General features: G+C 37.5%; 1 protein-coding gene across 1 annotated transcript; it reads left to right on the top strand.

Moving 5' to 3' along the window:
- Positions 1-6,820: 6,820 nt before the first annotated feature.
- On the top strand, positions 6,821-8,708 carry LOC111885509 (ninja-family protein AFP1). The gene is made up of 2 exons (XM_023881752.3): positions 6,821-7,719; positions 7,845-8,708. The coding sequence occupies exons 1-2, from the start codon at positions 7,020-7,022 to the stop codon at positions 8,315-8,317; spliced, it is 1,173 nt and encodes a 390-aa protein (XP_023737520.1). The 5' UTR covers positions 6,821-7,019; the 3' UTR covers positions 8,318-8,708.
- The last annotated feature ends 3,033 nt before the right edge of the window (positions 8,709-11,741 follow it).

Raw genomic sequence — 11,741 nt, 5'->3', positions numbered from 1 at the left:
TCCCATACGCTTCGGGTATAGGATCGATTGCAAATGCTTTAATGTTTGACCATTCTAAAATTTCCCAAATGTCGAGCGCATTTAGAGGGAAAAGGGACTAGAATTGGTTTTGACTAAAACAATTAAACAACTATCAAAGGACAACCCAAAGTTCGACGAGGATTAGTCGCTTGTGAGTAGTTGGAAGTATAGTATTGGAAAATATAGAAATGTTTCCATATTGGATGGACCGTATCGACATCATTACGAATAGATAAGATTCTATTAAGAATGAGTTGTCATATGGAACATATGGAAGTGTGTCCATATTGGGAATTGAATATTGAGAAATCTATGACTAGATTAGAAACTTCTATGCAAAAGGATGTTCAAAGAATGTACTTTGAGTGAGAGACATCACGTCTATGGAATTGTCTTGTAACAATCTCCGATAGAGGACTTTGTAATATCATTGGCAATAGTCTTTGTGACTTTGGTGCAGTGACATTACGAAAGGATAGTTGCATAGAATGTTAGAATCTAGCATATTCTATAAGTAGCAAGAATTTGATATTCTTTGACTTATGAAAAACGGATTTGGAGTTGTGAAATGAGAAGGATTGGAAATGTGTTCAATGTGATCTATTTCACAAAGTAAGAACCATAGGTAAACATTGTGTGCATGCTAGGAGCATGGGACAAGTGTTGGAATTCAAGTAAGAAGTTGATTAACCGAAACGACAAATAATGAGTAATCGATATGATGATAAATAAAAGGTGTTTTATTTATACTCAAAGGTTTGAGGCCATATGGGATTAGTATTATTCTTGTGTTTCACTTTGCATGTTTTGACTTCCAGAATAATTGAGTTTATTAAGAATAATCGAATTATTCGAACGGGCCGCAGTCGTTCATATGTTGGAAGTAGATATGAATGAAGACTGTCGTGAATTGGTGTGTGGATTGTCTAAAGAGCATTAGACATAAGCAAATGTTTGCTGCAACGTTCATGAGTGCTTATGAATATGATTTGAGCATTGGATTAAACCCACGCTCACTTGGATCACTCCATGAAATTGTATCACGAGTGATTGGTGAGACGATAACATCTTATATTCTTGAAACCGAGATGTGTGAGTTGTATCTTGCGAATCGGTTGCACATTGATAATATGTAAACGCACTAGTAACTTGGTGTTATAAAACATATTATTGTGTGTGATTCGGTGCGTGAGTGCAAGCGAGCATTGTATCAAAGTTTATCCATTCCTTTTATTCAAAGTAGGATAAAAGCGATATCTTTTGGGCCCCTCGATGGTTTAGTGATGACAAACGTAAATGCTCGGCCGGGCTAGGGCTAATTTGATTTGTTCAATTAGTCTGTCATCATAAATCAGAAATCGAGAAGTAGTACAAAGAGAATGATTTGAAATCATATCTCATATGATATCTAGAATGGAGGAATATATGATCCCTTATCTAAGGACACGCGTATCTGATAGGATCAGAGTTGACAGCGGCTTTGGAAAGCTACGATTGCAGATCGGGATCCGAAGTCATACGCAGAATAGTTGTTAGACTTATCCAAGTGGGAGACTGTTGGATTAGTGTCTAAGTCCATAACTATTTTGGTATGTACTTGACCCGATGGTGCATGATCCTTTTGGGTTGCCTTCACCAAAGCAACTTGATAGGATGAATTATGGAGAGAAAGGATTAAATATGATTTATTAATATATTATGGGAATAATATATTAAAGGAGAAATCATATTGTTTAATTAATATTAGTCAAGAATTAATTAGTAATTAGTTTTGTGACTAAAAGAGATTAATTAAACTTAAGGGACAGGAATTGTAATTATAAGATAATTGCAATTTGGGCCATGGATTGCCTTTTATTATAAGGTGGACGAATTCTATGGGGGAAGCCCATATGAAGTCGTCCAAGGCTTTAAGAAAAGGCTCCATGGGTTGCTTAGGGCTTAAGCAACCAAATTAGGGTTTCCTTGTTAGATAACCCTAATAGCCTTACTATATATAAGACCCTTATGACTCAAAAACGTGGGGAACCTCTTTTCTAGGGTTAGAACACGTTTTGGACAGCCTCCATCCTCTCTCCTCTTCATCCTCTTGCTTATGGTGTTTGTGAACCATTAGAGGAGTGACACTTGTGACTCTAAGCCTTCCAAAGTCAATTCAAGGAGGAATTGGGATTGTTATTGCTACATAACAATCAAGGTAACATCTTAAACCTAATTATATGTTAATATTGATTTCCATATGCTAGAATTAGGGTTTATAGTCTTGGATTCAAAGCATGTACAATAGAGAAACCTAGATCCAAGCATTAGGGTTTGTATGATTACATAGGATGTCTTTTGACCAAAACCCATCAAGTGGGATGAAAATGGATCTTTAAGAAGAAGGAAGGAATACCAGGAGTTGAACCAGCTAGGTTCAATACAAGGTTGGCGGCGAAAGGCTTTTCTCAGAAAGAAGGAATTGAGTATCACGAGGTGTTCTCACCGATCGTGAAGCACAAGACAATTCGGGTTCCTTTGGCCATTGTGAGTGCATTTGATCTGGAGCTTGAACAAATTGATATGAAAACCACAATTCTTCATGTGAACTTAGAAGAGAAGATTTATATGTCCTAGCTAGAAGGGTTCCTTGATTCTAAAAAGGATAATGTATGTTTACTGAAGAAATCCCTGTATGGTTTGAAGCAGTCTCCAAGACAATGGTACAAGAGATTTGATTCATTCATGATCTCGAATGGCTATGCTTAGAACCCATTTGATAATTGTTTCTACTTAAAGGAATTGTCACAAGATTCCTACATATATCTGTTGCTATATGTTGATGATATGCTTATCACAGCCAAATACATGGCTAGAATAAATGAATTGAAGGCGACCCTGAAGAATGAGTTCGAAATGAAGGATTTGGGAGCAGCAAAGAAGATACTTGGAATGGAGATACTAAGGGACAGAAAAGCAGGGTGGTTGTGTATTTCTCAACAGAATTACATTGAGAAAGTTCTGCAATCCTGCAATTGTGATCAGTCCAAGCCAGTTGGAACTCCTTTGGCGGCTCAGTTTAAACTTGGTCCAAATATTATACCCACTACTAATGAAGAAAGGAAGTACATCAGCAGGGTTCCATAATCAAGTGTCGTTGGAAGTCTCATGTATGCTTTGGTTTTGTACCATACTTGATTTGGCTCATGCAGTTAGTGTGGTTAGTAGGTTTATGAGTAATCCAGGGAAGACTCACTGGGAATCTATAAACTGGATCTTGCGATACTTGAAGGGAACGACAGATGTTTTCTTGGTGTATGGAGCAAATACGAAGAGTGACTTGGAGGGATATGCTAACTCTGATTATGGTGGTAACTTGTTGAAGCGCAGGTCACGAACACGCTACATATTCACTTTATTCGTATGTGCAATCAGTTGGAAGTTAACGTTACAAGATACCGTTGCTTTGTCCATACTTAATCCGAGTACTTGTCCATGGCAGAAGGAACAAAGGATGAGATATGGTTGCAAGGGATTATTCAGAGTCTTGGTCTGAAGGTGGTGAAGCATGTCTTGTATTGTGATAGTCAAAGTACTTTGAGTCTTGAAAGGAGAACTAAACACTTCTTATAAGGGGTGTGGATACCTTCCTTTTCACAACGCGTTTTAAAGCCGTGAGGGCAGCAGATCCCATAAGAACTCTGCAGTTAAGCGTGCTCGGGCGGGAGTAGTATCGGGTTGGGTGACCCCCTGGGAAGTCCTCGTGTCGAGTGGCCCAAAGCGGACAATATTGTGATACGTGCCAGAGGGGGATGTTACAAATGGTATCAGAGCTAGGGCACGGGTCGATGTGTTCGACGGGGACGTCGAACCCTATAATGGGGGGTGAAAGTGGGTTAGATATGATCCCACATCGGCTTGGAAGGAGAACTAAACACTTTTTATAAGGGGTGTGGATACCTTCCTTGTCACAACGCGTTTTAAAGCCGTGAGGGCAGCAGATCCCATAAGAACTCTGCAGTTAAGCGTGCTCGGGCGGGAGTAGTACCGGGATGGGTGACCCCCTGGGAAGTCCTCGTGCCGAGTGGCCCAAAGCAGACAATATTGTGATACGTGCCAGAAGGGGATGTTACACTCAAATTGCAAACCCCCTGGGAAGTCCTCGTGCCGAGTGGCTCAAAACGGACAATATTGTGATACGTGCCAGAGGGGGATGTTACACTCAAATTGCAAAGAAATATAACCGGTAATCTATCGGGTCGAAAATGTAATCAAATTTCTATCCATTATCTAGACGATGGCTGACGGTGAGAAGGCAGAGGCAGAGACGATAAAAGTGTAGTTCCGGTCTGCAGACATCAAGGAAGAATCCCTAAGAGAACCCAATGCCGAAAGTGTGGTTGAATAAAAATACAGTTATTAGGTAAATAATTTTAAAATCACAAGTAGCTGGTAAATATTTTTTTAATGTTAATACATTTAAGTTTTCTTACAACTTATTCTCAGATGCATATTAAATGGTGATGATAAATGAATTAAAATATTATTAATTTCATTAAACGTGACACATGTCAAAATTTTGACACAGATAAATAGGAAAAATATACAGAATGATATTTAATTTCCGATAAGTTAAAAACTCATAATTTTCCATACCTGAAATGTTTTTATGTTCTTGATTCCTAAGTAATTGAGGCGTAAATTCAACTAACATTTACTTCCAATTTTCCAGATGTATCATCACATAGAAGTTTTTGTCAACAAAAATCATCTCGAGTCAACATATGTTAACGGGTCAAAAAACGACCTATTTGACCTTTACTTGGTTTTACACGAGAAGTTGTAAATTTTCAAAGAATTTAATTATTACATCCTTGATTCGTTTATGATATTTGTGCTTAAGGATATCATACAATAATCTCAAATAAACTCCTAAACTTTAATTGTTCTTAATTTACCATGTCTCGAGACTATTACATTACACGTACTTACCTTAAAGTAGAGGTGACAAAAATTGACACGACACGAAATAAACGGGTTGACACGACACGATACGAAAATTAAATGGGTAATGTTAGGATTGAGAATTTCAACTTGAATATGACTCGAAAAATACCCGTTTATTTATATGCATGTTTTTTGAATTATTTAAGTAAACTAGAAAGATATAAACCAAAACCATAAGTAAAAGAAAACCTTCGAATTGAATTGTTTTGTAATGTTGAAATGACTTAGCCGTCTAGATCAAGACTTAATTTCAGATTTTCTAATCTCTCCCAAACTACCCGATCTCTTTCACCACTCTCACATCCTCATGACCTTATCATCCGCCTCCCCAACTCCTACTCTTTTAATTTTGTCATATGAAATTGCTATGACTTTATCTATTCTGCCTACAAACTATTAGTTATTCATTTCCACCTATCGAACTCCTATTCTTTCAACATGCTTCATATTTTAATCTCACATGACATGACATATTTCAAGGTAGAGCCCTAACCCGAAACCCGACACGAAAATAAATAGGTTAACACGACACGACACGTTAATTAAATGGGTCGGGTTATGGTCAAGCACTTTCAACCCGTTTAATGTTTCGATACGACACGAACCCGACACGACACATCACGATTGCCACCTCTACCTTAAAGTGGCAAATCTAAAACTAATTATTGAAAATAATGCAGCTTTTTATTTTTTTCAATACTAAAAGATAGGTCTAAAAAAATTCTGTATAATTTCTAAAAAATATTAAAATTTAGATTCCCCCTCCTTACCTCAAGTTTACTTAATTTTACAATAACATGCAGTTGATCCCTTTAAAATTTGCTAAGCACATAAACAATTATTTATTAAATACAATCAATTTTAAAGTTAATATCAAAAGTTGATTTATTTGTACCATATATGTGCCAATTTAAATGTTCCAACGTGAGCTATTCAAACAATGAATTTTATTAAGGAAATATTTGGGTTTTAATGAATATTTAATAAATGAATTAACTAATTAAACAACGGTTAGTATAAACTTCGAGAGAAGCCATGAGATGCAATAATCAATGATAATAATAATCACAAATAAAATTGAGATTCAGAGATTTGTTCAAATGTAAATGATAGAAATTATTATTTATGATTTATTTATTTTAATTAACTATATTATGTATTTATCTTATAATATTAAATTATTTTTTAAAACCATTTTATGTCCTCAAATAGCTAGTTTATCATTTAATTTTATCAAACACCTTTTTAATATATTAACGACTATCTTTTCAACTTAGGAGTAATTTTTCAATTAGTATTTGAAACATGACATAAAAATTAACTCAATCATGTAAGAAGTATTTTAAGCTTGTTACATGTTAGGCTTAATAAAGATGTACAAATTTAGTTGTTGATAATTTTGTTACCTAAAATGAAAAGAAAAATCAAATATAAATAACTTCATGTAATTTGTTGGGTGAATATTAAATTTCTAATAAAACATTTTCTGAACACCGTATTGCAAGCACACCATGCATGGCAACCACGTGCGTGGTTACTTTACCAGAAAGCAACATCGAGACGTCTAGTCATCCACCTGTAATCCAGCATGTACACTTTTTTCAGACTATATGACACGTGTCACAGTCACAATACAGGATTGCTAAGGTAGGTTTCGCGTGTCATCAGCATTCAGGACCCGCAACAACCAACGGCCAAGATTACATCGAAAAAGCATCATAAAGATATCCACCATCCTGAAACGAATCGCCACGTTTCGACCATGCAGTCATCCAGAAATCTCATTTCCCTCGTTACTCGCCACGTGTCGACATGTACTATCATCGGACGCCATACTCCGCCATTAACGCGTCGCAGAATTTAACAAATCTTACGTGTCGTTTTCCTTTCCCTCCATGTTTTTCCAATCGCTTTAAACAGATTTCCCTCCTCTTCAAATCCCCCTTTTTCAAATGAGAAAAAACCCTAGTTTAATCTGAATTTTCGATAAAAAAAAAAACTGAAGTGTTATAATGGCGAATGATTCCAGAATGTTGGAGACGAAAAGCGTCGGAATTGTTGATGAAGACAGAGAGGAAAACGAGCTAATGTTGGAGCTGTCGATTGGGGGGATTTTTGCGAAATCAAAGAAAACGATTCGGAATGCGAGTGAATCGAGGGAAAAGGATAAACAAGAGGAGGGGGATTTGAATGTTCATTCCAAGCGTGAGATTCAAGCTATCCGGCGACGGGAACTACGGAGGAAGAGAGAAGAAAAACCGAAGAAATCGGTCGGTTTTGGTTCATGTGGTTCAGTTAGTGGTCCGCTTCTGGAGAACAAGGAGTGGTTAGAGAAGCAAATCGTAGGACAAAATGACGAAAATTTTGAGAATGAACCTACTCGTAAAAAAGAGAGGATCAGAAATTCACCGGAAAACGTCACTTCGATTCCTGCAGCACCGATCACAAACGGATTTTTACATCCTAACGTGATGCCCATCTGCGGTGGTGGTGAAGTTGTTCCACGAATTGAAGACGATTTAAATACAAAGAATTCTGTTTTCCGGGCGACGGCATGCCGGAGTTTCAAGCCATATCAAGGGAATACAAATCTAAAACCTATTGAAGACGAGACAGACGGCGGCGGACGACGGTATTCTAATGTGAATTCAAACGGCTCCGCTGGATACGCTTCCTCCGCCGTGTCAGATAGTCAATGCTCCTCTCGCCAGGGTAAAAAAAACTTTTAACATTTTAATTCAAATACACAATAATAGCTTTGGATTCATGTTAACGATATAGAATGAGTTTTTTTTTTTTTTTTTTTTTTGATGTTCTTGACTTGTTTCTGATTGTAGGCGGTGGTACGGATGAAAGCAGAAGCAACTCAAGCAACTCACAAGTAGACCACCAACCGGAAAGTACTTCAGCCGCAAGTGAACCATTTGACCCATCCGGGTCCGATCAACCCATCGGTTCATCTAAGCCAACCGGCCCTGCAGTGAACCCAAATGACCGGTTCAGGCCACCGGAGTCGGGTGTCCCAAACCCAATTAACCCAACTCCGAAGCTTGAGACGAGTAGTAGCCAAAACCAACAACAGGCTTCTATTCTAGCCCGAATGCCGTGTGTTTCCACAACTGGAAACGGGCCAAATGGGAAGACAGTTAGCGGGTTTCTTTACAGATATACAAAGAACGAGGTAAGCATCGTGTGTGTATGTCATGGTCAATCATTCTCTCCGGCTGGTTTTGTGGAGCATGCAGGCGGCGTTGGTATCACTCATCCCTTGAAACACATCACCATACTTCCGACTGCTTTTGCATCTTGAATAATTCCGGTAGTGAGTTTACATTTTTTCGCTTGTGGTTTTTTGAATTGGTTTTCAACTCGTTAGTAATATCCTCCTGATGGATCCGATTAATTTTGCATGTTGATCATGGGTAATATGTTTGAACATGCAAAAGTGTGGGCCTTTCGGTTTTGGTCAAGTGTAAATATGAAATTTTGATGATCGATTGGAAAACATTACTGTGGTTTTGCGTGGTGCTAATTTGCTATAGGCAACGTTTTCTTCGTGAGAGCCATGAAATTCCAGATGTCTTGTCGGTGCATGTAGACATATGTCCATCCGAAAAAGAATGTTTGTAACTTGGCACGTGTGATGAGTTCATGATGATATAAAAATTCAATGACATGACATAATACCTTAATTTGCTTAATTTTAGATGTTAATGGTTATATATGGCAACTATCATGCCCTAAGCCTAGTAGCCACACTGCGGTTGGTGATTTGGCGCCATATCCTAAGGCGAACACAACACCCAACCCCACCATTGGAGCGCGGTGAGGATGCCGTAGGAAGTAAATACACTGCACCTTATACTTCACATTTCTTACCGTTGAGCCTTCAATGACTATTTCCCATTTCGTTTAATTTTTTTAAAACTATAAATATAACCATTCGCTTTTCATTTTACAACACAGAAAAACACCAAAACACTATATACAACCTTCTTTTTTGTTTAAAAACGTATTCATCTTTGTCATCCGCTTCATCGGATACATTGTTGTTGCGGGTAGCGGATTTTATTGGAGACGTTATGCAAACAACCTTGACATATCTACAAGAAAAATGAAGTCGAACGTTCGCAACCAAAACTTAGTAATCCTTCTTTACGGAGAAATCATGAAGCCGGTCACAACCAACTTGTTAATGACTATTTTTTCGACGATGCAGTATATGCTATAAAATTCAGACATCAGTTTCGGATGAACAAGGAATTATTTTTACGCATTGTTGACGACATCAAAAATTGATTTCCAAATTTTCAGCAGTTGGTTAATGGAAAAGGTCGATTAGTTTTTTTTCAATTCAAAAATGTATCATTGCAGTCGTCAACTAGCATTCATGAGACCGGACTCATTGGATGGGTATTTGAGGATGTTAGAGCGAACAACGAGAGAATGTATTTACAAGTTTGCTAGAGTTGTGATTATTCTTTATCGTGAACGCTATTTATGCAAGCCTAAAATAAGTAACATCCACCAACTATATACAACACATGAAAACAAGTACGGGTTTTCTAGAATGTTTGGTAGTATTGATTGTATGCATTGAGGATGGTCAATGTGCTCTAATGTGTGGTGCAGTCAATTTACGCGAGGTGATCAAAAAATGCCAACAATAATTTTAGAAGCAGTGGATATGACATGCATTTTTTGGTACATCGGGTTCCTACAACGACATCAACATTTTGGACCAATCACCGATTTTCAACGACATCTACCTTGGGAAATCATATGATGTGCCATTTCATATGGGATATCGTACAAGCGTGAATATTACCTTACTGATGGGATATATCTCGGGTTAAACTACGTTTGTGAAATAATTCTCATGTCCAAATGATGAAAAGCGAATAAAGTTTAAGTCGCCCCAAGAATCTGCTAGGCAGGATATCGAATGAACATTTGGTGTCTTAAAGAGACATTGGCAGATACTAGCAGCACCGACACGATCTATGGAGTGAAAACGAATAAGTAGTCTTATGTATGCATGTATTATATTGCATAATATGATTCTAGAAGATAAGGGGAAAACGATTTGCCACTACAATGAAAATGAGGATTTACCAAATGTAGAAAGAGTTGGTATTGGTACGCATGCGTATAGGGCGAACAGAGCGGAGGTATACGACCGAGTCGGACACCACAACCCTCGTACGGATTTGGTGGAACACGCCTTCAATGCTCAAGTGAATCCCAATGTAGACGATTTTGATGAAGACGAGTTGTTCGACTCTATTGATGACGAGTCGTAAATGTTTCAATGAGATTCGGGCGAGGATTATGATGACATGACTAGTGACGATGATGAGATCATGTTTTTTTTCAATGTTTTTTTATTTATGTTTTTAATATAGTGTGTAATTTTTTTAATTAATTAGGTATTTCATTTTTATTAATTTTGTATAATTATAAATTATTAAACATATTTTATTCACCTAAAAAATGTGGTAAGGCACCCACTAGTTTTGTGGGATGAGTGGAAAAGTGATGTGGCGATGATGTGGCAATGCAGTATTGTGGTGAGTGTCGTATGGCACCCTTAGGCCTAAGGTTAAGGGGAGTGGTGTCGGTATAACGAAGCTCCACTAGACTAGTTTTTGCCACTAGAAGGGAGTGATTGTTGAGTGTAAGAGAAAAGAGGGAGGAAAGACATGGGCAATGTGCGGAAAAGAGAAGGTGGATAGAGACTCAACATCTCCTGCCGAGTTCAGATGCCGACCTTGGCATACCGAGAAGACGACCCGGTGTTTGCCGAGCAATGAAGGCATTGCCGAAGAGGATGTCTAACCCACCCCGGCGAGACTAACCATCTCGCCAACCTATCATTTGATGCACCATATATTATCGATCCAAGAACTTAATCATTAGGGATGGATCCGTTTTTCCTATAGATTCCTTCTTCATCTCTACTCCACATCTTTTGGCTATAGGGAGTACGTGCACCAAGCCTATTTGCTAAGCTTGTTAGCACACGCCAACACCATGTAACATCTCTATTTTTACGGTCATTTTAAAATTTTTATTTATGCGTATTTAAAAAAGGGTTTATTTATAAATGCGGAATTTGTCCCATAAAAGTATTTTCGAGGAAATGTTTTTCATTAATTATTAAAAACGTTGGGATGTTATAATTGATACAAGAAACATAAGCATAAACATGCCTTACAGTATCTTAGACTAACAGTCTACATCTCCTTGAATCTTTCATCATTCATGTACTTTTGTACCATTACCTATGATACAGAGAAGCTGAGTGAGTCAGGATGGAAAACCTAGTGAGTACATAGGGTTTTCAACCCATAATAATATAGTTAATAACTTAATATGTTTAATTATCAAACAATTAACCTAATTATCCATCTCCATTTTCTTCTATATTTACTTTTGTGGAACTATTCTAAAAATCCTTGCCAACATCGCATTTTATTATATATTCATCGCTAAGGACTTCTCATAGGGTTCATCGCCTAACATCGCATTTTATATTTTCGTCGCTAAGGATTTCTCCTAATGTTCATCGCTAACATCGCATTGATAGCTCGGTTTGTGCTTAAGGTTTTCAGTTTATGTTTCAAGTACTTCGATTTTCAAATGGAAAAGTTTGGGATGATTGCAGAGCACACACCACATGTTTTCGCATTCAGCGATTTACTCTGGTAACAATGATGTATTAATAAAGCTTT

This window comes from Lactuca sativa, chromosome 9 (genome assembly GCF_002870075.4).
Source record: "Lactuca sativa cultivar Salinas chromosome 9, Lsat_Salinas_v11, whole genome shotgun sequence".
NCBI classification, from domain to species: Eukaryota; Viridiplantae; Streptophyta; class Magnoliopsida; order Asterales; family Asteraceae; genus Lactuca; species Lactuca sativa.
The sequence above is the reverse complement of the archived record's forward strand: the minus strand, read 5'-3'. Positions and strand labels throughout refer to the sequence as shown.

What these genes read in the sequence shown, in the direction of transcription:
- LOC111885509 (XM_023881752.3), top strand. Translation starts at nt 7,020, where the DNA reads ATGGCGAATGATTCCAGAATGTTGGAGACGAAAAGCGTCGGAATTGTT. An exon ending in TCAATGCTCCTCTCGCCAGG is followed by an intron (nt 7,720 to 7,844) that starts GTAAAAAAAACT and finishes TTCTGATTGTAG; the next exon opens with GCGGTGGTACGGATGAAAGC.